This window comes from Rhea pennata, unplaced genomic scaffold, assembly GCF_028389875.1.
Source record: "Rhea pennata isolate bPtePen1 unplaced genomic scaffold, bPtePen1.pri scaffold_32, whole genome shotgun sequence".
NCBI lineage: Eukaryota > Metazoa > Chordata > Aves > Rheiformes > Rheidae > Rhea > Rhea pennata.
Window position 1 is genome coordinate 3,441,496 of NW_026907679.1, and position 23,316 is coordinate 3,464,811.

General features: G+C 51.0%; 1 protein-coding gene across 1 annotated transcript; it reads left to right on the forward strand.

Moving 5' to 3' along the window:
* The first annotated feature begins 16,708 nt into the window (after positions 1-16,708).
* Positions 16,709-17,299, forward strand: LOC134154578 (olfactory receptor 14C36-like). Its single transcript, XM_062601254.1, has one exon. It carries the CDS (start codon positions 16,709-16,711, stop codon positions 17,297-17,299), a length of 591 nt encoding a protein of 196 aa, XP_062457238.1.
* Positions 17,300-23,316: the final 6,017 nt, after the last annotated feature.

Consider the following 23,316-nt stretch of genomic DNA (forward strand, 5'->3'; position numbering starts at 1 on the left):
CAACCAAGGGCGTAGACTGGCCATCTTCTCATCTGTGCCCAACATATCTCGGTTCCCCTCCACGAGATCTGGCTCTGTACCACAACCCCTCCCCCCGACCTGTGTCCTCATCTTTCCCACTCACACAGCTGAGCTGACGTTGGTGCTTTCCTCTCCCAGGCCCTCTCCAGCCCAGCCCAGCCTCTCCCCGCCTCTCCTCACCTCCTCCGCCCTCTCATCAGCCCACCCAGCAGAGCAGCCCAGGCTGGGGGTGGACCCACAGCAGTGGTCCCCGCAGGGGGTGCAGAGCAGGAGGTGGGTGCAGCAGCTCCGGTGGGTGAGGGGTGTGTGTCAGCTGCCCCATCAGCCTCCAGGCACACAACAGCTCCTTTCCTCTTCTCTGGAGACATCCCTGCTCCCCAAATAGCCCTTTCCCGGGGGGGGGGGTTGCATTGGTGCTGGCCTGCCTGGCCATTCCTAGACCCTCCCCCATCCTCCCCATGAGGCTCTGAGCTGCTCTGCCAGTGCTGCTCTGTAGAACAAGTGACTGCGGGGCAACAGGGCCACAGGTTGCCTCCACACTGGCCATGGTGGTCATGATGGGAAGCAGACCCAGCCGGATAGGCATCATTGCACCATACAGCCCCTACCAAGGAGTCTGTGGCTGTGGATGATGCTCTGAGTAATCACAGGCCATTTCAAATGGCTCAGGCTGTGTTCAGGTGTGTGGTTTAATATAACACACGAATTTCATTGAAGGTGACAAGAACCACTCTCCAGGCTCTCTTCCCTGTTCCTGCAGGGTCCACACTGCCCCTCATCAGATTGCAGAGCTCTCACTAGCCTTGGTTTTACCCTTTACCTTTGGATGACTGCCCTAGATTTTGTGAAGCTCCATTCACTGCTCACCCCAAGGCACATGGTGCCCCTGGAGATGCCCTGTGCTCTCCTGGGGGCTGCATGCTCTCTTCAGGAAGGATAGGCCTCTGTCTCCAGCCCTGTCATATTGGAGATACGGCCTGACCATTCATCACCTCCAGGAGCACCTGGCACCCACAAATGAGAGCTGAATCCAGTCCTCATGCCTAACACATCACCGATAAGCTCATCACCTTGAGATAAGCTCATCACCCTGGGGAGCCCGGGAACAGCAACAAGTCTCTTCAAGGTGAATGTCCTTGAGCACATTTTAGACTGCAGCTTTGGAAGGAGAGCCCAATCTTCAAGCACTGAACTGAGGAAATTCTCTTTTATTTGAGTGAAGCCAAGTCTGACACAGTGACAGGCACATTTACAGCAGGCATTTCAGTCAGACAGATTGAGTTCGTGCCACTGGAGAAGGGATGAATTCAAACACTTCTGCACAAACATGATTTTTCACAGAGAGAATGCCCAAAGCACAGGAGCTGTTTCAGAAAAATTAGAAGCCAACTGTGAAGGGGGATGGGCAGCTTACTTCTTCTGAACTAGGACCAGCTGAATCAGTTTCTTTAGTGCATCTTTGAGCTCCTTGTTCCTCATGCTGTAGATGAGGGGGTTCAGTGCTGGAGGCACCACCAAGTACAGAACAGCCACCACCAGATCCAGAGTTGAGGAGGAGATGGAGGGGGGCTTCAGGTAGGCAAAGATGCCAGTGCTGATGTACAGGGAGACCACAGCCAGGTGCGGGAGGCACATGGAAAAGTCTTTGTGCCGGCCCTGCTCAGAGGGGATCCTCAGCACAGCCCTGAAGATCTGCACGTAGGATAGCACAATGAAAACAAAGCACCCAAAGAATGAACAGGCACTAACCACAATAAGCACAAATTCCCTGAGGTAGAATTCTGAGCAGGAGGGCTTGAGGATCTGGGGGATTTCACAGAAGAACTGGTCCACTGTGTTGCCTTGGCAGAGTGGTATTGAAAACGTATTTCCAGTGTGCAGGAGAGCATTGAGAAAACCACTGGCCCAGGAAGCTGCTGCCATTCTGACACAAACTCTGCTGTCCATGATGGTCCAGTATTGCAGTGGTTTGCAGATGGCAACATAGCAGTCATAGGCCATGACAGTGCGGAGAGAACACTCCACTCCAACTGAAAAGAAAAACAGGAAGAGCTGGGCAGCACATCCCGAGTAGGAAATGGACCTGGTGTTCCACAGGGAATTGGCCATAGATTTGGGGACAGTGGTGGAGATGGAGCCAAGGTCCAGAACAGAGAGACTGAGGAGTAAGAAGTACATGGGGGTGTGGAGGTGGTGGTCACAGGCTACGGCTGTGATGACGAGGCCGTTGCCCAGGAGAGCAGCCAGGTACATGCCCAGGAAGAGGGAGAAGTGCAAGAGCTGCAGCTCCCGCGTGTCTGCAAATGCCAGGAGGAGGAACTTGTTGAGGGAGCTGCTGTTGGACATTTGCTATGCCGGGGTTCAGGACACTGTCCAAGGAGGAAAAGATGTTGATAAGTTAGAACAGGCTTCTCTGAGCAAAATCCATGTCACTTCTCAGACACCCCCCCCTCAAAACTTTCTCTCCCCTCTGCCTTCATTCACTGCCCTTTCCTGCTCACTGTTTCATGCTGAGCATGCAGTGCCAGGGCCTCTGTCCATACGCTCCTTAGGAGTCAGCTCTGCTCTCTTAAGAGGTGCAAAAGAAAATGTCAGACTGCTTTGTGTATTTGCTGGGGATACCTGGGAATGGGCACCATGAGCTGAGTGAAGAGGATTATGTCCAATGACTCAGTGGGAATATTGTCTTTTTTTCTCTGTGAGAGACAAATACATGGTAGATGATTTTGAAAAAAAGAGATCCTTGTGAGGGATTCGTCTCTCAAGACCTTGCCCCCTGGAACAGGGGTTTCTGTAGCTGTCAATCACAACAACTCTCATAGAATCACAGAATCACAGAATTGGTAAGGTTGGAAGGGAACTCTGGAGATCATCTAGTCCAACAGCCCTGCTCAAGCAGGGTCACCTAAAGCATGTTAGACAGGGTTGCATCCAGGTTGGCCTTGAAGATCTCCAGAGAAAGAGACTGCACAACGTCTCCAGGCAACCTGTTCCAGTGCTCTGTCACTCTCACAATAAAGACATTTCCCCTCACGTTCAGGCAGAACTTCCTGTGGTTCAATTTCTGCCCATTGCCTCTTGTCCTGTCACATGGGACAATTGAAAAGAGTTTATCCCCGTCCCCTTCACACCCTCCCTTCAGATTCTTATACACATTGATAGGATCCTCCCTCAGTCTTCTCTTCCCCAGGCTAAAGAGGCCCAGCTCTCGCAGCCTTTCCTCATAGGGCAGATGCTCCAGCCCTCTGGTCATCTTTTTAGCCCTACACTGGACTCTCTTCAGAAGCTCCATGTCTGCCTTGTACTGTGGAGCCCGGAACTGTGCCCAGGACTCAAGATGAGGCCTCACCAGGGCTGAATAGAGGGACAGGATCACCTCCTTTGACCCGCTGACTCTTCCCAGTGCACCCCAGGATACCATTGGCCTTCCTGGCCACAAGGGCACATTGCTGGCTCATAGTTAACTTGTCATCCACCAGCACTCTCAGGTCCTTCTCTGCAGAGCTGCTCTCCAGAAGGTCAGCCCCCAGCCTGTACTCGTGCCTAGTGTTATTTTTCGCTAGGTGCAGAACCCTGCACTTGCGCTTGTTGAACCTCAGGACGTTCCTCTCTGCCCAGCTCTCCAGCCTGTCCAGGTCTCTCTGAAGGCTAGCACAGCCCTCGGGTATGTCAGCCACTCCTCCCACTTGGTATCATCAGTAAACTTGCTGAGGAGGCACTCTGCCCCTTCATCTCACTCTGCCAAGGGAGAGAAACAGTACAGCAAAGGCAGAGGCTGACCAAACACTTTCCAGATGTCTTTGTCCCAGTGAGATGGTCCCTGCTCTCATGTCAGTTTACCTCCTTCACTCTTTCTCCAGGCCCTGGAGCAGCAGTGGAAGTGAGTCACTCTGGGGTACACATCCTGCAGCAATTACCTCCACTTGTTTTGTAGAAAGACTGTGAGCATTTAAACACTGATTTTCTCCAGAAAATGGGCTGCAATGGAGCGGTCTGTTTCTGTATTTCCAGAGTTTTCAGATGCCTCCATCAAACCATGGGAACATTTTTTGATGCAGTAGAAATCTTTGGCATTACAGGTGCTCTCAGCATGATCTCTCGTGTATCCCAAGGGGAAAAAAGGGCTCATGAGGACTTTGTATGTCTGGTCTGTGCATGAGTCTTGCCCCTCACTGCTCAGTGTTTGCACCTCTCTCAGCTAAAGGACAGTCACACCCAAATTACTCTAAGAAAGAAATGAGATGGAGTTGAGACTGGAGGAGTTCAGTTTCAAAGTGAAGATTTCCAAGTCCTCCCTCTCAGCCCACATATGGAGAGAGTGCTCTTCAGAGCATTTGATGAGGTTTCTGACTCACATGAAGGGCACAAGGACTCTCAGCTCTCGCTCATATGATACAGGAGAGCTGTGGTCTTCTGGAGGGCAGTCTGCAGCCTGGCAGGACACCCAGGAGAGACAGTCAAGAGTGCTAACGATGGGGCTTCTCCTTACAGGAGAGTCAGATCATTCCCCCACCAGACAAGATGGCTTGCTTTCTAGAAAGGTGGAAGAGGGCTTGGACACATATCCCGGCTATGAAGCTGCTGTGAAGACAGCTCCACACAGGACCCATAGGGTCAATGCCCTAAGTGCAGCTGAACTCCCTCCTTCAGCCCATAGAGCATGAGAGCAAGAACCAGAGCAGCACAGAGAGGTAGAGAAGCAAGGAATACCATTACCCTCCTACCAAAGGGAAAGCACTGAAAGACAGAAAAGCAGTCTGGAAAGCCTACCCCTCACCCAACTGAGCACATGACCTCCCAGATGGCAACATCACAGGACAGTTGCTCCCACTCCTCTGTTGCACAGTGGGAAATAGGCACATCACAGGAGAAGTGCACCTCTCCTCTGCTGGAGCTCAGGCTGCTGAGGAGGGTGCTCATGCCCTGGACCCCTGGCCCTGAGGGCAGAGGCTCTGCTGGTGGGAGAGAAGATACAGGGGGCTTACTTAGAGGAAGATGTCTGCATTGAAGGGGATGACAGGGAGGTCTCCAAATTCCTCTCTCCCCACCCCCAACACACACATTTCTGCTTCTTGTTTCCTCTTATTCACTGATCATATCTTAACCGCTTGGAGCTTTTCCTCCTGGGAGCTGTTTTTTTCTCTCCTAGGTCTTTTCCCAGCCAGCACTTAGCAAACAGTAGGAAAATGAAAGACCCAGGAAAGCACTTATCTTTAAGGTAACCCCTGTCCCTGCCTTGATTGTCCTCTAGAAAAGGCCTTTCAGAAATACCCTGGAGGTCAGCTGGAGCTGAGAGCAGCCCTGACCCACGCAGCACCCTATCAGCAGGAGAATGAACCTGCCCTGCCAGGGGTCACTCCTCCCACTCAGAGCTTCTCCCTGCACTGCTGTTGGGAGTCTCCTGGACAGGCTGAGCGCTGACCCTGGAGGGCAGCAGAGTCACTCCACTGGACACACAGCACACTGAGGCGCAGGGATATTGCTCTGAATTACATCCCTGGTTAGAGCTGGATGCACTCTCTGGTTTCACATCCCTGCACGGGCCCTGGAAGGAAGTAGCTGTGATGGCCCGTCCCTCTGATCACTTAGCAATGAATGCCTGCTCTAAAGCACCACCTCCTCCAAACAAGAGAAGCTGGCAGAGCTGCCCTGAGAGACCCTTTCAGCTGTGGAAGGTGTCAGCTCCAGAAGAACTCAGTAGGAACCACAGCAGCAATGTGGCCCTGCAGCCAGAGACTTACTGTGTCAATGGCTGTGAAGATTCCACCCTGCAGGGAACTCTCAGCTGTCCTCCCTTTCCCAACTCTCTTTAGTTTCTGAGTCGCTCATCTCATGCTGGTGCCCGCAGGCAGTGCCCTTAGTCCTGCTGCTCCTTTAAGAGGAGCTGCTCCTGGACAGATCTGTCTCTCTGTAATACCTGCTAGGTTGCCGTGGGTCCCGTGGTCCCAGGAGCCAGACCCAGCTTAGGAGCAGAAGATCAGCCGAAGACATGACTTCCTCTGTCCTCTGTGCACCCTTACAATGTTCCTCGGGCTCCAGGGCTGCCAGTTGCTGAAAGGCCAAGAGGTCACCCCCGAGAAATGTCCACTGAAGTAGACTAAAGTAATCACCAATGGTCCCTGTCTAAACCGTGGGGAGAAACTGAGTCCAGCACTGCAGTTTGTCTCATACAGAACAGTTTTCCAAGAGAGGTGGAAATGTCTCTCTCTAGAAGGCCCTCCTCCCATCTCATAAGAAGACAGGACACCAGCACCAGGACAAGAAGGGAGTTCATTTCCTTGTGCTTCAGGGACTGATTTACAGGAGTGAATCAATACATCTAATGCCCACTGAGAAACCCCTGGGATGGAGTGTGATTCAGGACCCTCCCATGCACTCCACAAACTCACGGGACATGGGATTCACCTTGCGCAAGTTGTAGTGTGCACTAAAATGCCTGTCTGCATGGGACAGAGGGCCCTGGACAGGCAGGAGGAATGAGTTGCCAGGAATCTCATGAAATTCAACAAGGATAAATACCAGGTTCTTGCACCTGGGACAGACCAAGACAGTGCAAAGATACAGGCCGGGGACTAGGCTGTCGTGGAGCAGCTCTGCTGAAAAGGACCTGGGGATCCTGGTGGGCAGAAGGCAGAATATGAGACAATAGTGGGCCCAGGTAGCAAGGAAGGCCAAGGGTGTCCTGGGCTGTGTGAACAGGAGCACAGACAGGAGATTGGTGTAAGTGGTGACCCCTCTCTATAATTCACTCCTTTAGAGCAAATGTACACTTCTGCATCCACTTTGGGGCTCCCTGGTACTAGAAAGATGGTGATAAATGGGAGCAAATTCAGTAGAAGGCCCCGAAGGTGGTCTCAGAGCTGGAGCACTAGATCTGTGAGTGAGCAGGGCTTGTTCAGCCTGGAGAAGAGATGCCTCTGGAGGGACCTAATAGCAGCCTTCCAGTACCTAAGAGGAGGCCCTGAAGAAGATGAAGCAAGGCTATTTATCATGGTCCATGCTTCAAGGACAAGAGACAATACCTTCCCATACAAACATCTCACCCATGTTTATTCGTCCCCATTGGCCCTGGTTTTGCTTGTTTTGCATCTTCGCTTGGTATTTCTGAGATTATTGCCCTGTTAAGTCCTATTTGAGGCAGGAATTCCATTAAACTAGAACCTCCTTTTATTACTTGTGCTGCTCTGCAATTCTATTTGTTGCTACCTTCTTAGAGGCACCGCAGGTCAGCCTGAGTCCCCTGCACATGCACATTACAAGCTGGTATACCCGAGCTTCATTCTGGAGGACGTTGAGAAACCTGTGTATTCGGCCAACAGAAACCTCATGAAGTTTTACAAGGAGAAGGGTCAAGTCCTGCACCTGGGGCAGGATAACTCCATGCTTCAGGGCAGGTTGGGGCTTTATCAGCTGAGAAGTGCCCCTGAGGGGAAGGGCCTGGGTGTTATGAGAAATGCTATGTGAGCCAGGGAGGCACAGTCATTGCAAATAACGCCAAGTGACCGTGAGCTGCATGAGGAGGAGCTGTTATTCCCCCTCCACTCAGCCCCGGGTTGATGACACCTGGAGTAGTGTGTCCCTGAATGGGTCTCCCAGGCACTTGTTTTGGTAGTGAGAAGCAGCACAAGTAAGGGAAAGAGTCACAATCTGCTGCTTGGGAGGTTCAAACCAGACATTAACAGGAATCAGTGTCACTCGAAGAGCAGTGCTGTGGTGGAAAAGCTCACGCAGAGGGACTCTGTGATCAGCCCCTGGCTCTGTGTTTCAAGGAACAGTCAGTGAGGACAGGGAGACATAAGTAACGGGAGGGAGATCCCGACGTGGGAGTAAGGTGGGGAAGCATCTTGGATATCTACAGTCTGCAGGCACCCAGCAGGAGGTGTGGGACACTGTAGGACAGTCTGGTGGAGATAGTGGAGGGCACTGGCATGCAGTAGAGCCTGAAAGAGCAGAGGTCTTTGTTTTGTGGCTGTTGTCTCTGTCACTGAGGCCTACCAGGAGACTTCATGACCTCACTGTCCCCTTGCCTACCAGAGGACCCTAGGAGGTGTTGTGTCATGGTCTTGCACTTGAGCTTGCACATCTCCACCTGCACAGTGCCCCAGGAGCAGCCCTGGGAAACTTATAGGGGAAAGGATCTCCCTTCTCAGGAGCTGGGTGTCTGCGATCGGCCATTTTGCTTGATAAAACACGTCAAGGGGAGATTCAGCATCAGAGTCACCTGCACGTTGCCTTCAACTACCTGTAATCAGTGCTTCCAACTTTCTGCTCTAATCAGCCCCTGGGGAGTCTTTCTTGCTAATGGCCCTCAGTGGGACCCATTAATGCTGTGTGTAACTTTGGGCTCTGCTTCTGACTTTGACTTGAATGTTTTGTTCAGTCTCCTCTCAGTAGCTGAGGTTGGTGGACTCAGCACCAAATACACCATGCAGCTCATTAAAATGCAAAAAAACCCTGGGGAACCTCGTCTCTCTCTGGAATTTTCTTCTAGTCTTGTATGGTTAATTGTAGAGGTTTCAGGAAAGGAGACTTTAACAGCATGGAAGTATTTGTACTTTAAAAATTTTATTATTGTCATTATCATTATTATTTTTCAAGTTAAAGACTAAGTGATAGCAACATTCTCCAGTCGATACTGATCCAGAGTGTCCCCTAATGAAGTCCAGACATGTAGGAAAAGCAGTGTCCCAGTGGTAAGGCATCATTCACACAGTCTTCCTCTCCATCTCCCCAACCCTACTATTGCTCTCATCAGCCACCTGGGACTTCCATCACTCTTGCTAAAGCCAAACTTTTCCCACCAAAGTTTTCCAACTCAACTGTACAGCTCATATGCCCCAATTCCCACTTGCTTTCCTTAAACAACTAGTTGCAGACAGACGTAGAGGTTTTACATTTTGTTTAATTGCAAACAAACAAAGAATAAAGCATGACAGAGTTTCATAAAAAAAAATACACTCCTCCACACTATGCTAAGTCTGAGCTGCCTCCAATGAGGTCCACATTCCACAAGGGACAGCCTTACTAGAAACCGTTTGGAGAGATAAGAAATGATAGATATGATCACAATTAAGGACACGGCTAAAGGGAAAGATGAGCAAGCATAAAGCTCCCTGAAGGGCAAATCAGCAGCTCGCTATCTGAATGAACCAAGAGTAAGGGGAGGAGGAAAACTGGAAACAACGGAAAATTACAATGTCCACCAGAGTGCTGTAAAGGTGATGGTTGAAATTGTCCATTTAATCAAGGGATGTGGAAAATGGAGAGACAATGCAGCTCCTGAGGGGTCCTGGGCCATGCTGGGGGGCGTGCTGCTCTTGGGGATCTCTGACTGTGCTGTGCTGCTCTACAAAAGCCTGTGCCAAGACAAGGAGGAGCAGGAAGGTTGATGGTAGGGATGTTCCCAAGCTCCAGCAGCTGCAGAGGTGGGAGCCGGTCACCTCCCAGATTTCTGAATGAGCCAAAATGCAGGTCCTGAGGCACTGCACTGCCTTACAGGCTCTGCACTGGAGCCTGGGCAGCAACACTGCAGCATGTGGGCACGTCCTGAGAAGCCCAGGGTCAAAAATGTGGGAGATGCAGGGAGCCAGGACTGTACAGTCCCTTGAGAGAACCAGGATGCTTGCAGGTACCATGGACTGTACTCAGGAGAGAAGCACTGCCCTGAGGCAATGCTGAAAAGCCCAACTGAAGAGTGAAAATAGCTTTCCGCACACCCAGCCAGAAGGAAAGCTGGGCATAATTCATGGGAAATGGGAAAACTCCCCCAGGTTTGCTACTTGGCCTCATCCATGGCTTTGGAGCATAGCATGCACCAGGGTCCTCAAGAAAGCCTTCCGATGGATGTGTGATAAGGACATATTTACTGTTTTCTGGCTTATGATCACTATTTTAAGGACCCCAGACCCAGCTGAGGACTTCTGAAATGAACGAGCCTGCTTTGATGCCAATGGAGGAAGGCTGCGTCCTGCTCTGTATTGTCCTACCTCCTGCTTCTATGAGGAGAGCAACCCACAGCAGAAACATGATTTTGATCCTGTCCTTGGAAAATGCCAAACCCCAAACTAATCCCCAAAACCCTAGATAACTGCAGAGGTCTCCTCTGTGCAGACACTTGTCGGTGCAAGGCTGGGAGTGCTGGTGGATGACAGATTGACCATGAGCCAGCAATGTGCCCTTATGGCCAGAAAGGCCAATGGTCTCCTGGGGCGCATTAGGAAGAGTGTTGCCAGCAGGTCAAGCGAGGTGATCCTGCCCCTCTCCTCAACCCTGGTGAGGCCTCCTCTCGAGTACTGTGTCCAGTACTCAATGGGGCTCAAGCCACCAGGGAACACCAGCACTGCCTGATCCCTTTCCTGTTGCAACCTGCACACACATGAAGGTCTTCAGAGAATGGGGGGAAAAAAATCCAAAAGACGCGTTAGAGTTGGGGGGAAATAAATCTTTCTTGGGCCCAACAGGGGACCACTGGGTGCTCAAGGGGTTGAGTGAGAGTGATGACACTTAGGCTGTACAACCATGCTGACAGCATATCTTCATATGCCATTTCCTGCGTTGACTGGGTGCTGCATCTGGCACTGAACAAGCTATGTATGGGGAGCTTTTGGAAAAGACTTCAACAGCCTTCTCCTCCTGCCGGAGGAATGACTGCAGTCTCTGAAGGACCAAGGTTACAGCCAGCTTTGAATCTGAGCCTGCTCGGAGCTGGAACTGGGTCATACGACCTCCAGAGAACTCTTCCAGCACAAATTCCTCCACCATCCTGTGGCTGCACAAGGGCTGCATCAGGTGTGAGATTCAGCCTGTTGCCTTCCCAACAGGAAATGCGTGGGCACAGTCTCCACTGCCAGAGGAATGGCTGCTGAGAGTGGTGGGCAGTGTCCCTGTCCTTTCCCACAGGAGGCACGCACAGGCCAGCAGTGCCCAGCAGTGCGACACGAGTATGGCAACAAACCCTGCAAGCCTGCTTGCCTTGGCCTCTTTGGGTCGGCTCAGTCGATGGGGCTTAGAGGACACCAGGAGCTGGAAGATGCTTATTGTCCACTTCTTCTCAGAGAGTGAAAGCACTGCCATTGCTGTCACTTGCCACTGCTGTCTGTATCTCTGGAGGCATCCCAGGCAGAAGAGGAACTGCCGCAGCAGTCTTTCTGAGGCATTGTGTATGGGAAAATGCAGAATGTCAAGAAGACAGGTGATGGAAGGTATCCAGCCTGTTCTGTGGGAAAGGAGCATCAACAAGGCAGGTTGACCCCTAGTCGTGATCATCCAGCTGGGCCTGTGCCAGCATGGCACTACACCTGGGCTTTGAATCAGAATTACCGGTGAGCTCAGTACGTGTACAGTGCATGTGTATAGTACATAAAAACCCCTTCTAGTGCCTCCCGCAGTGTTCCTCAGCATGGACCGATGCTGAGAGTTCCCTTGGATTCCCCCACACCTTTATTGACTCGATCAGGAAGCTGCTGGGAAATCCGCATTTAGACGCAGAGGTAATAAATGCTCAGTATCAACCACAGTGTGCCTCGTGTTTGTGTTTGTGTCCCTGCTGGGGGTCCAGGCATTGCCTCATCTTGCTCTTACGATTGGTGTAGTTCACAGGATACACAACCACAATGTTGTGGCTGAGGAGAGCAAAGATAACTGGAAACCAGAGCAGGAGGCCCCTACAGAGCACTGATGATAACTTCTTGACACAAGTGGTGGAGGAGCCACTGAGGAGGAGTGTCCTACTGGACCTTGTCCTAACGAACAAAGAAGGACTGGTTGGAGATGTGAAGGCTAGAGTCAAGCTTGTCTGCAGTGACCACGAGATGGTGGAGTTCAGGATTCTACATGGAGGAAGCAAGGCAATAAGTAGGGTTGCAACCCTGGACTTCAGGAGAGTGGACTTTGGCTTATTCAAGGACCTACTTGGAGGAATCTCATGGGTTAAGGTCTTAGAAGGAAGGGGGGGTCCAAGAGAGATGGCTAGTATTCAAGCATCACTTCCTCCAAGCTCAAGAGCGGTGCATCCCAAGGAGAAGGAAGTCCAGCAAAGGGGGCAGGAGACCTGCATGGGTGAGCAAGGAGCTCCTGACAAAACTCCAACAGAAGAAGAAAGTACACAGAATATGGAAAAGGGGACAGGCCACTTGGGAGGAATATAGGAATGTTCTCAGAGTGTGCAGAGATGCGAGAAGGAAGGCTAAGGCCCATTTGGAATTAAATCTGGCAAGAGATGTCAGCGACAACAAGAACAGCTTCTTCAAATACATCGGCAGCAAGAAGAGGACTGCGGAAAATGTGGGCCCACTGCTGAATGGATTGGGTGCCCTGATGATGAAGGCTACAGAGAAGGCAGAGTTACTGAATGTCGTCTTTGCTTCAGGCTTTACTGCTGCAGACTCCAAGAGCAGTTGCTGCCTCCTGTTCCATCCGCTCTCCTCATGGTGGGAACACCTATGTCAGCAGGGACACAGGCCCCATGGAGACCACCTCATCACAATGGCCTTGTAGGCACCATGCCACTGCCATCACAAAGCCCTTCTGCTCACCATGGGAACTTTGCTCATCAAGCCCTGGTGATCACTGTGGGCACCTCTAGCACAAGGCCTTAGCAGTCTCCACGGGGACAGCCATCACCATGGCCTTGCCTCCAAGCCTCTGCTTTCAGCTTTGGAGCCTGCCTGGCAGCTGAGAGCTGGGAATACCACCAAGTTTCCTCTCTCCAGCTCTACACTCGATGCCTCTTGCACAGGCTGCCCTTCTTCAGGCACTCCAGAGCACACAGCCACTCCAAGGCCACCCCTCTTGCTCTGCCTGCTAATCTTCACCCCAACTAACACTCTCCACTGGCTCCTTGTGCAGCCGGTGGCACAGCTCCCTGCATTCTTGCTGTTCTCTCACTGGCCCTTTTTTATTTCCACATCCCCCAGCACCTTTCCTTTTACATCAACTGTTTGTAGCATTAGCGTCTGCATGTGTTTCGCCTTCATAGTAAGTGAAGCTCTAGTTGTAGTAGACATCTTGAGTCATTTCAGATGGCCAAGGAAATTTCCCACCTGGCCCCCACCTGATGCTTAGAAGTATTGAGGGCTCATAACTTGCTCCAGCAAGCAGACATTGGTACATGCCTTGGACCATCTCTGCCTTTTCAGATCTCTCCAGGTGTTAGTGTGTGAGCAACTGACTCCCATCCTCCCTCTCCATTGATTATCTTGGGAGCTTAGAAAAGGAGCTTGCATGCAGACATCTCTGTTTTGCACACTTCATCTTTGGCAAGGGGAATCCCACCTCCTGTTTGTTTACAGAGTTTGCAGGAGGGAGCTGAATTCCACATCACCCCAGAAACTGTTCAGATTGATTCATCTCAATCACCACCTGAACCTCCCTTTCTTTTCACTGTCTAGGTGTCCTGTGGAGTTAAGAGATGAAAATTGGGTCTTCTAGAGTAGAACATTTCCACCTCTCATACATAACCATCCTCTGATGAAACAATTACATTGCTGGAATCAGCCTCTCTTCACTCTATAGAGAGACCATCAGTGATTATTTTAGTCTATTTCAGTGAACACTTCCCAGGAGGAGGGAGTACAAAAGAGATACAAAATCACATTTTCAGCTGGGCCACTATTACCCAGTGGAGTCAGGCTCCTGGGATGGAGGGAGCTCACGGCAACCCAGCAGCACTTCTGAGAGGCAGACGTGTCCAGGAGCAGCTCCTCTGCGAAGAGCAGCAGGACTCTGTGCACTGCCTGTTCTTGCTGACATAAGATGGGGCAAGAGAGAAAAGTGAAAGGCAGTCTGGAGTGGGAGAACATAGAGGAGCTCCTTGTGGGAGAAATCTTCACTGCTCTTGACACAGTGAGTCTCTGGCTGTAGGGCAATGCTACTGAGGTTCCTGGAGTGATCTTCTAAACCCTTCCTATCTCACAACCGATAGGCTTTTTAAAGATTGGTTTCCTGGCTCCTGGAGTGTGGAGGCAGAGGAGGAGATTCTTCAGAGCAGGGATTCCCTGCCACACCGTATCAGGGGCAGAGCATCCTGCTGCCTTCTCCCAGGGACGTTGCAGGGGTGTGAAGCTGAAGTGCACACAGGTCTACCCTAGACGGTAATTCAGAGCAGTGTCCCTGTGCCACAAGATGCTGTGTGCCGAAGGAAGTGACTCTGCTGCCTGCGAGGGTCAGCACTCAGTCTGCCCAGGAAACTCCCCATGGCACTATGGGGAGAAGCTCTGAGTGGGAGGACTGACCCCCAGCAGAGCGGGTTCATTCTCTGTTGGGGGGGGTGCTGTGAGGGTCAGGGCTGCTCACTTCTCAAGCTTATGTAGAGGATCTGTCTGAAGAGGTTTTAGAGGAAGATGAAAAAAAGACTACTAAAAGGGAGGAGCTTTCCTCTGTGTCTACACTTTCAATCTCCAAATTTTGGCAGGAAGAAAAAAGAAAAGAGTTTTCTGGTTTGGTAAGGAACTAGGACTCCCAAACCTTCACTCCAGAGATCAATAGGTCTGCAAGGAACATCAAGCTGCTTCATCTGCACATCATCATAAAAACAGTACCAGCATCACCTTTATGGCCTCATCAGGGTTTATGAGCCCTGCTAGCAGAGACATGTCCCTGGCCTTTGCCTTGTCTCAGAGGGTTTCTGTAGGGCAGAACTGAGAACACGGAGGGTGGGATGGGGTATGTGACCACCAACAGGGAAAAGAGATTGGGACAGAGAAATAGCTGCCAGCAGGGACAGGTCGGGGCTGCAGAGATGAACAGAGAATAAGAGGGAACTAACAGAAATGTCATGGGAAAACGGATTTGGGCAAGTCATGACCAGTCCCTCTGAGTGTAGACTCCTTCCTCTGAAGCCCCCTCTGTCTCCTTTCTCACCCACCAGAGCCTCTGCCCTGACAGCCATGGAGTCCAGGGCATAAGCTGCCTCCGCTGCAGCTAGACAGAAGGCAGAGGATAGAGACATCTCTCCTGCCCTGGGCTCATTTCTTGCTGTCGGACAATGAGGCTGAGAGTGACTGTCCTGTGATGCCTCCCTCTGTGAAGTGGCGTGCCCAGCTGGGTAAAGTGAAGGCTCTCTTGAGTGCCTATCTCTCTCTCTCTCCCTCCTTGCCTCCCTTGGCAGCAGGATCATAATATTGCTCCTTGTTTCCACTCCTGGCCATGCTGCTCGTGGTTTTCTCTCAGACTTACTGGGATTGAGGCTTTTCAGCCACAGTTCACACATCACTGCTGTAAGTTGTGCAACAGATGGGTCTGCATGGGAGTGAGGTTGCCCCAGACCCCTTCAGACCTGTGTGGCTCCAGGAAATGCAGTCCCTGGGGCTGGGGATTGAGCTGACTCTCCCTCTAAGGAGAGGCCATCTTTGGGACATTTGACCATTTCCCTGTGGTGTCCTTTCAGGCTGAAAGTTGCTCTCCAGAAGGGCACAGCTGTCTCATAGCATCTCTGTGATATCCGAGAGACCAATGAAGAGGATGCAGAGATGCAAAGAGTATGGAAATGGTGGTGAGAGGCTGTATATGGGCAGCTGAAGAGTCATATGTGTCTTTGGCCAGAAGGAAAGTGTGGAGACCTTCCTCTGGTGCCCTGAGACTGGGTAAAATTTTGGAGATCTGCATTTTGAAAGTGGACTCCTCCGCTCTCAACAGTGGCTGTTTTTATTTTTAGGGTAGTATATGAATGTGATCATCCTGCAGCTCAAAGCACCATCAGCACAGGACGGCTGAGATCAAGGCTAATAGACAGACTAGCTGTTGTCACTCTGCACCAAGTGATAGTGAATCCTTGCTCTCAGCACTCACAGTAGAAATGCCAGTAACTGTTACCTTTCAAGAACACTCCTCAGGTATGACAGGGGCATCACAAAATGATATCAGTATGAAGATATATGTATATATGTACATATTTTATGTACATATATATGTATTTTATATATATGTATATACACACACACATATATAAAACCTGAAAATTTCTTCTGCAACTCACATCCTCCAGAATCAGGAGTGAAGATACTGAAAAGCTCTTCTGCTTGAGGAGTGGATTATATTCAACAGAAACTGTAAGTATCAGATCTATTCACTCTCATTCCCATGTACTCCCTACTAATCGGCAGGACGGACTCCTCTGGAGCCCAAGGGCACAAGTGTCCCTGCTCCTCACAACACGCTCTGACAGCACAAACCGGAATTCAAGCAAGGGAACTGCATAGATGGCCTCGCAGTAAAGAGAGAAGCAATGCGGTGTTTATTAATGACAAATGGAATGCTTTATTTATTTATTTTTCTTGAAATGTTTATCCTAACTTGTCACTGTCTTTTTTCTCCTAGGACAGTTCACCATGTCCTGAGGGAGAAAATGTCCAACAGCAGCTCCTTCAATGAGTTCCTCCTCCTGGCATTTGCAGACACACGGGAGCTGCAGCTCTTGCACTTCTCCCTCTTCCTGGGCATCTACCTGGCTGCCCTCCTGGGCAACGGCCTCATCATCACAGCCGTAGCCTGTGACCACCGCCTCCACACTCCCATGTACTTCTTCCTCCTCAACCTCTCCCTCCTTGACATTGGCACCATCTCTGTTACTGTCCCCAAATCCATGGTCAATTCTCTGTTGGACACCAGGGTCATTTCCTACACAGGATGTGTTGCCCAGGTCTTTTTCCTCTTTCTCTTATGCTCAGCAGAGTGTTTTCTCCTCACAGTCATGGCATATGACCATTTTGTTGCCATCTGCAAACCCCTGCACTACCGGACCCTCATGGGCAGCAGAACTTGTGTCCAAATGGCAGCAGCTGCCTGGGGTGGTGGTTTTCTCTATGCTGTCCTGCACACTGCTAATACATTTTCAATACCACGCTGCCAAGGCAATGCCAGAGACCAGTTCTTCTGTGAAGTTCCCCAGATCCTCAAGCTCTCCTGCTCAGACTTCTACCTCAGGGAAGTTGGGTTGTTTGTGGCTACTCTTTCTGTAGTTTTTGGATGTTTCATTTTCATTGTGCTGTCCTACGTGCAGATCTTCACTGCTGTGCTGAGGATCCCCTCTGAGCAGGGCCGGCACAAAGCCTTTTCCATGTGCCTCCCTCACTTGGCTGTCCTATCTCTGTTTGTCAGCACTGGCACATTTGCCTACCTGAAGCCCCCCCCTCTCTCCTCCCTAGCTCAGGATCTAGTGGTGGCTGTTCTGTACGCGGTGATAACTCCAGCAGCAAATGTTCTCATCTACAGCTTTAGGAACAAGGAGCTCAAGAGTGCACTGAAGAAACTGATTCAGTTGGTACTAGTTCAGCGGCAATAACCTGCCAATCTCTCTCCGTAAGTGATTTCCAATTTATCTCAGCAACTCTTGTGCTTTTCATTTTCTAGTTGTGATAACTATATTGGTACACAAATGTTTGAATTCATCACTTCTCCAGAGGCACAAACCTCATTGTCTGACCAAGAGGCTTTCTGTAAATCTGCATTACACTTTGTCAGCTGGCCTCCCAAGCAGCATCTGGTAATAAAAGGGGATTTTCTCCAGACTGTGCCTGAAGGTTGGGATCTTCCTCAGAGCAGGAACGAAGAATGCACTCAGGGAATGGCACCCTAAAAGGCCCTGTTGCTGTGCTTGGGCTTTCCATGGGCAAGAGGTGATGTTTTAGGGAATGAGGGTTGGACTGAGCCCTCACTTGTGGGTGCCCAGTACCCTTGGAGAGAGAGAGTGTCAAGAAGTATCTGCTGAGGACTGCCTCACATATTACAGGGTTGGTGACAGATGTCTGTCCTTCTGGAAGGGAATATGGAGTCACCTGGAGAGCACAGAGGATCTCCAGGGAGAGTACGTGCCTGGGATGGGCAGTGAGTGGAGACTCATAAAACCAAGTGATGTCACCCAAAGGTAAAGAGCTACACCAAAGAATGCACCAAATGACAGCTCATAAATCTCAGAGGGGGCAGTGGAAACTCAGCAGGCACAGAAAGGGAACCTCAAGACCAGTTCACATATTACCTACAATGAGGAACCGTGGGCTGTTTCAAAGAACACGTGAAACCATCCTGAGTCATTCTTAATGCCCTGTGATTGCTCTGAGCAGCTTCCACAGCCACAGACCCTGGAGAGAGGATTGTCAGGTGCAATGATGCTGGACCAGCTGAGTCTGCTTCCTGCCATGACCAAAATGGCCAGTGCAGTCCCTCAGTGGCCCCAAAGCTCACTCATGTGGCAGAGCACCACTGCCAGCTTGGGGACCTGCGAGGACCACAGGGGAGGGATGCAGAACCAGTCAGCCAGGCCAGCACGTACACACTCATCTGGGGAAAGGTCCTCTGGGGATCAGGCACATCACTGGAGAAGAGCAAAGGAGTAATCGCTTGCTTGAGGGGGAGGTATAAATGAATACTTGTTTCAATATGTGTCAACTCAGGGCAGGCTGCTCAGTTACTGGAGCAAGTGGAGTTGCTTGAGGAGCCCTTGCACCAGCACTCTTGTGTCATCGTGGGGAGAAGGGCTGGCACAAAATGGCTACAGGAAGTCTGTGTTAAGGTCTCCTGGACACAAGACCATGCAGAGAGAGGGGCTGACTGGCCTCAAATTCCTTGTACCATTTCTAGCCCCCAGCTCTGAAGCTGATGGGGAGGCTGGCACCCTTTCTGCCCAACAAGAGTGGCCGTGCCCTGCAGCTGGGGCTGGGGTTGCGGTGTGAGTGCCTAGAGCTCTCCAGGACCCTGCAACAGGCACTGCTGTGGGGCCACCCCCAACCTGGGATGCTCTCCTGGGCTGGGCTGGGGAGAGGGCAGGGTAGGTGGGGAGAGCTGAGAAGCGGGTGGGCTGGACTGGGCTGGAAAGTGGACTTGAGCCTGAGGGAAGCAGCTCAGTGCCATCTCTCTGTATAAGCCTCCCTCTGCTCTCCCCCAGGCATGCCAGGAGCAGCACTTTCCCTTTTCCCTCAAAAGATACCAAAGAAGGGGAACACATCAAGTAACCTACATCCATCCCCACCTCCCACAGTAAAAGGAAATGCTTCCCGCCCCCTTCTTAGCTTGCACATGACTCTTGGCAATGTCTCCTCCCCTCTCCAGGAGCCATTTCTGCTTGGCCAGGCAAGGGGCAGGTATATTGCATCTCCAGAGCAGGGGAACTTTGCCAGAGCATTTCCTGGGGGCTCTGTGCTGGCACTCAGATGTTCAAGGACTGTTCCTGGCACAACATAGCCCTCACCAGGCCAAAGCAGCCTCTGTCTCCCAAATGCTGTGAGGAATGGATCCACTCCCAGCCACCTCCTTCTCCTCCATGCCACCTCCTCAGCCTGGCAGGGACAACTCTGGACCTCACCCCCTCTTACAGAAGTGCCCAGGCCAAGGAGAGACCTCAGATCTCAAAAGCAGCTCACACTCCTGTCCCAGGAGACAGTTTCTACTCACCTAAAACAGTAGGAATTACCAAAATAGAGACACTTCCTCCCCACAGGAAGCTTCTGCACCCCACCATGTCACAGTTTGTTTTTTCTTAGGGCAAAGTAGAGTTTCAGCACAACAGATAATGAGGACCCCATGTTTACCCACTCTGCAGGGTACTTAGTAACACACACACACACACATCCCTACAACGAAAGAAAAAGCCCTTCTAACACTTTCACCTGCTCTTCTAAAATTGTCCACTGTACTAGTATTGTCCATCAAAAAGATATGATGTCAGAGCTGCTAGAACGATTTGCCCTGCAAGTATTTACCAAGAATGCCAAGAGGAATTGCTCTCACTTTCCGAGAAAGTCATTCGAATCTTTTAGAAAGCCACCATTGTCCCCATCATCTCTTGGATTTCAGAGAAAACATTTTGACTGTTGTACAGCTACTTCTCACTGTGTGTGGTTTTCCAAGGCCCAAAATAGTACCAAAACTTTGCAGTCTCTGAAAACATAGGACTAAGCATGCAGGGTTGTATTTTTTCATTTGTCTGTTAGAGATGGACACATTGCACTGTTGGTTAAGGAAGTGACTACTGAAGACCAGAACATGACCTCCATTCCTGTGCCAGCAACTGAAATCTGCAGAAATCAAATGGGAGGACTGAATCTATCTGTCTACACACATGTGCTTTTTTTCCCCTTTTTTCATATTTTTGTGTGCTAAGAAATATGTTTTGTTTTTTAGTAACTGTAATGGCCTAGCAATAGTGCAGTTTTAGAACAAATCTGCTGAAAACTAAATGTCCTTATCCTTTGAATGTTTTGAGGTGACATGCCCTATTTCTATGACCTGATGGACAGAAACTTCAAGACAATGAGAAACCAGGGATATTTCTCATGCAATAAATCCCACTCTTTGTTATCTTGTGACCAGCAAGTGAGATACAGGAAAGTAAAGGAAAATATTGAACTATTTATGCACCAGTGAAGGTGGTGTCATGGTATCTTCCTTCTTTTGCAAAATCCTGTTTCCTGACAGCAAGTTATGCTGCCTAGGTACCTGCCACGGTTGTGTTGTCTCATGGGAAAAAATAGCTCCAATAGGGAGAGCAAGACAGGTTCTGTGTGCTGGAACTGGACAAACATGACACCATGGACAAGCCAGCATTGGTCCCAAGCTGTTCATACGGGAGTCAGGAAAGAACATCGCTTTCTTGCAGAAACTTTACCACCCCAAGGCCTTCTCTGTCCCTCTGCTATGACAGCTCCTCACAGGTCATTGAACACAGGTCACAGAACATTGCTCTCAGCAGTGCATCCCAGCCCAAGAGGGGCTGGGGCAGAGGGGAGGGCACTGGGCATGGCTGCAGCCCCACTGCCTATTGTTGGGTGAGTCCATGCACACAACAGGAGGGAGCTGTGTCACGGGGAGGAAGATGCCCCAGGCAGCTACATCAGGCTCCCCTGGGCCATGGGTCCATGGCTGGCACACGTGGACAGAAGCAAGTCAGACTGCTCAGCAGGTGTCCCTGGGGTCTTACCTCCAGCCTGCATGGGATGGGGCTGCAGGGCAGGTGCCACCTTGGGCTCTGACCTTTGTGGGATATTCTCAGCAGGGCCCTTTGCACAGAGACCTTAGTGCAGGGCCCCCTCTGTCTGGGCATGGGGCCATGCAAGAGTCATGTCCTTGGCATGAGCATCCTAAGAGTGAGAGCCAGTGACCCAGAGCATGTAAGAGCAGTTTCCTTCCTCCTCTGCCCTGTGCTGACCAGGAGGCTGGCAGGGAGATCAGTGGGGAGTGCTTGGATGTGCCAAAGGAAGCGGGCTGGCCAGAGGGACTTTGGAGGAGATGAGGAGTCATTCTTACATTTGGGGTTGGGAAAAGGGCATAATGGGTGGAAAAGGGAACCGTGAGTAAGCATCTGTGGATGCCAGGGCCAGGCACTGGCCATAGCCAGGGCACATTCTCGCCCAACAGCGAGAAATGTTCCTGCAGGAGGACAAGCCTGAGGGAAGGTGAGGAGAAGTTGCACTGGTCCCACAAGCTAAGAAGAAGGGGGAAGAGATTCCTCTCTCTGGAAGGTGGGGATATGTTGGGGTCACTTGACGTGTTCCCCTTCTTTGGTGTCTTTAGAGGGAAAAGGTGCTCCCAACTCCATCCCAGGGAGGAGGTAGGAGGAGTATTTTGGGGAGACACAGTGCTGAGCCCAAGCTCCTGATTGTTTCCCACAGCTGCAGGATGGAAACAATGCGACAGTGGATGCAGCTGAGGTCCATGAAGGTATCACCAGGGCCAGGAGAGGTCTGCAAGGAGCCTTCTGGGGTGCAGTGCCAGTCTCCTGCTGAGAGGCAGGAGGGCACACCTCCCATGGAGGGAGCCTCATTGTCCTTGTCCATGCTAGGATCATTGTCATTTGAGCCCATGGTGCAATGGTCCAATTTGGGACTGTGGGCACAGAATGGCACAGAGGCCTATGCCTCATGGCAGCAGCTTTGCAACTGCTTTCCCTGCAGAGGGAGGCACAGGGTCATCAGCTGGAGCAGCAGCTGTGTGGGCACCTTGGGCAGTGAGCCATGCTCTCTGGACAGTGAGGATGCAGAAAGTGAGGACCTGAGCTCTGTCTCCAGCTTTGCTGACAATCCAGGCAGTAGCATCAGCCTAGAAGAGCAGAAGGACATGGAGGCCATCAGAGGTGAGGGGATGCCCTAGCTGGAGGGAAGGCAGTGAGGGACTCTGGTCAGGGCCAGGGCTGTCCCTGTCACAGTGACATTCCAGGACCAGGCCATGAGGAGGAGAGCATGCCAGCCTGGCTCAGCCCCAGCCCACCAGCAGAGGACTTCAGCACCAGGCAGAGGAGCTGCAGCCACAGGAGCTCTGACATCCCCAAAGAACTGGCACGTGCCAGGGCAGTGGGGCAGGGTGGGGTTGCTGAGGGAGCACGATGGAAAGATAGCTGGGGACCATGAAGTCCCCACCTCTTCCCTGCTCTGCCAGAGTCAGGAGTCACTCTGTGCCCCTCTCTTCCCATAACAGTCTCTCCCAGGAGGCTTCCAAGGATAGTTTTTATGGAAGCGACATCAGAGATGGCAGCACGATGTGATCCCAGGGAAGAGGTGCCAAGCAGTGACCGGCTATGGCCATTGTCACCTGCCCAAGAGGTGAGTCTATCCTTTCCTCCTGTGGTGCACAGCCCCATGAAGGCTCTTGACTGACTTGCCCTTTCATTCAGGCATAGCTGCTGGGCTGCAGTGACAAAGCCTGCAAGCAGGAGCAGAGCCTTGGCAGCTGATTTGGGAGGCTGGGACTGCACTTGAAAATAGCAGGGTCCAAAGCTTGTGAACTTTCTCTGTCTGTAGCACTGCCTACTGGATATTTTTAAGTCACCTCATGCTTTCCAAAATAACTTGAAGTTCTTTCTGTTTTCTGTGTCCAGCTACATGTCCCTGTTTGTGTGGATGTTGTTTGGTGTGGTGTCTTTAAACCATCCAGTCATGATCCTCTGCACTGTACTTAACCAGAGATCTCCTTTCTCAGTGGTTCAGAAGAACTCAGTAAGACTTCCTTGCCTGAGCACCATGACAGAGCACTCTGAAACACTGCAGTGCAGTTACAACACTGCGAGCTTGCTGTCTGACTGCACATTTGCTGTTCCATTGCACAAGCTGTGTAGCAGCAAAACATTGCAATAAAGAGAATGTCTCCAGGAGAGATCCTGGAAAGGAATGGTTTCTTTTCTTTGGGGTTTTTACCCTTCAAGGCAACATTTGTTTTCTTAGATACTGAGACACAATTATAGAGATGATGATGGCTTTCTAAAAGATTTGGATGACCTTTGCTGCACTGAGAGCAATTCCTTTCAGGATATTTCATAAATATTTCCAGGGCAGCTCACCCTTGCAACTCTGTCCATTTTACATGGTATCATAG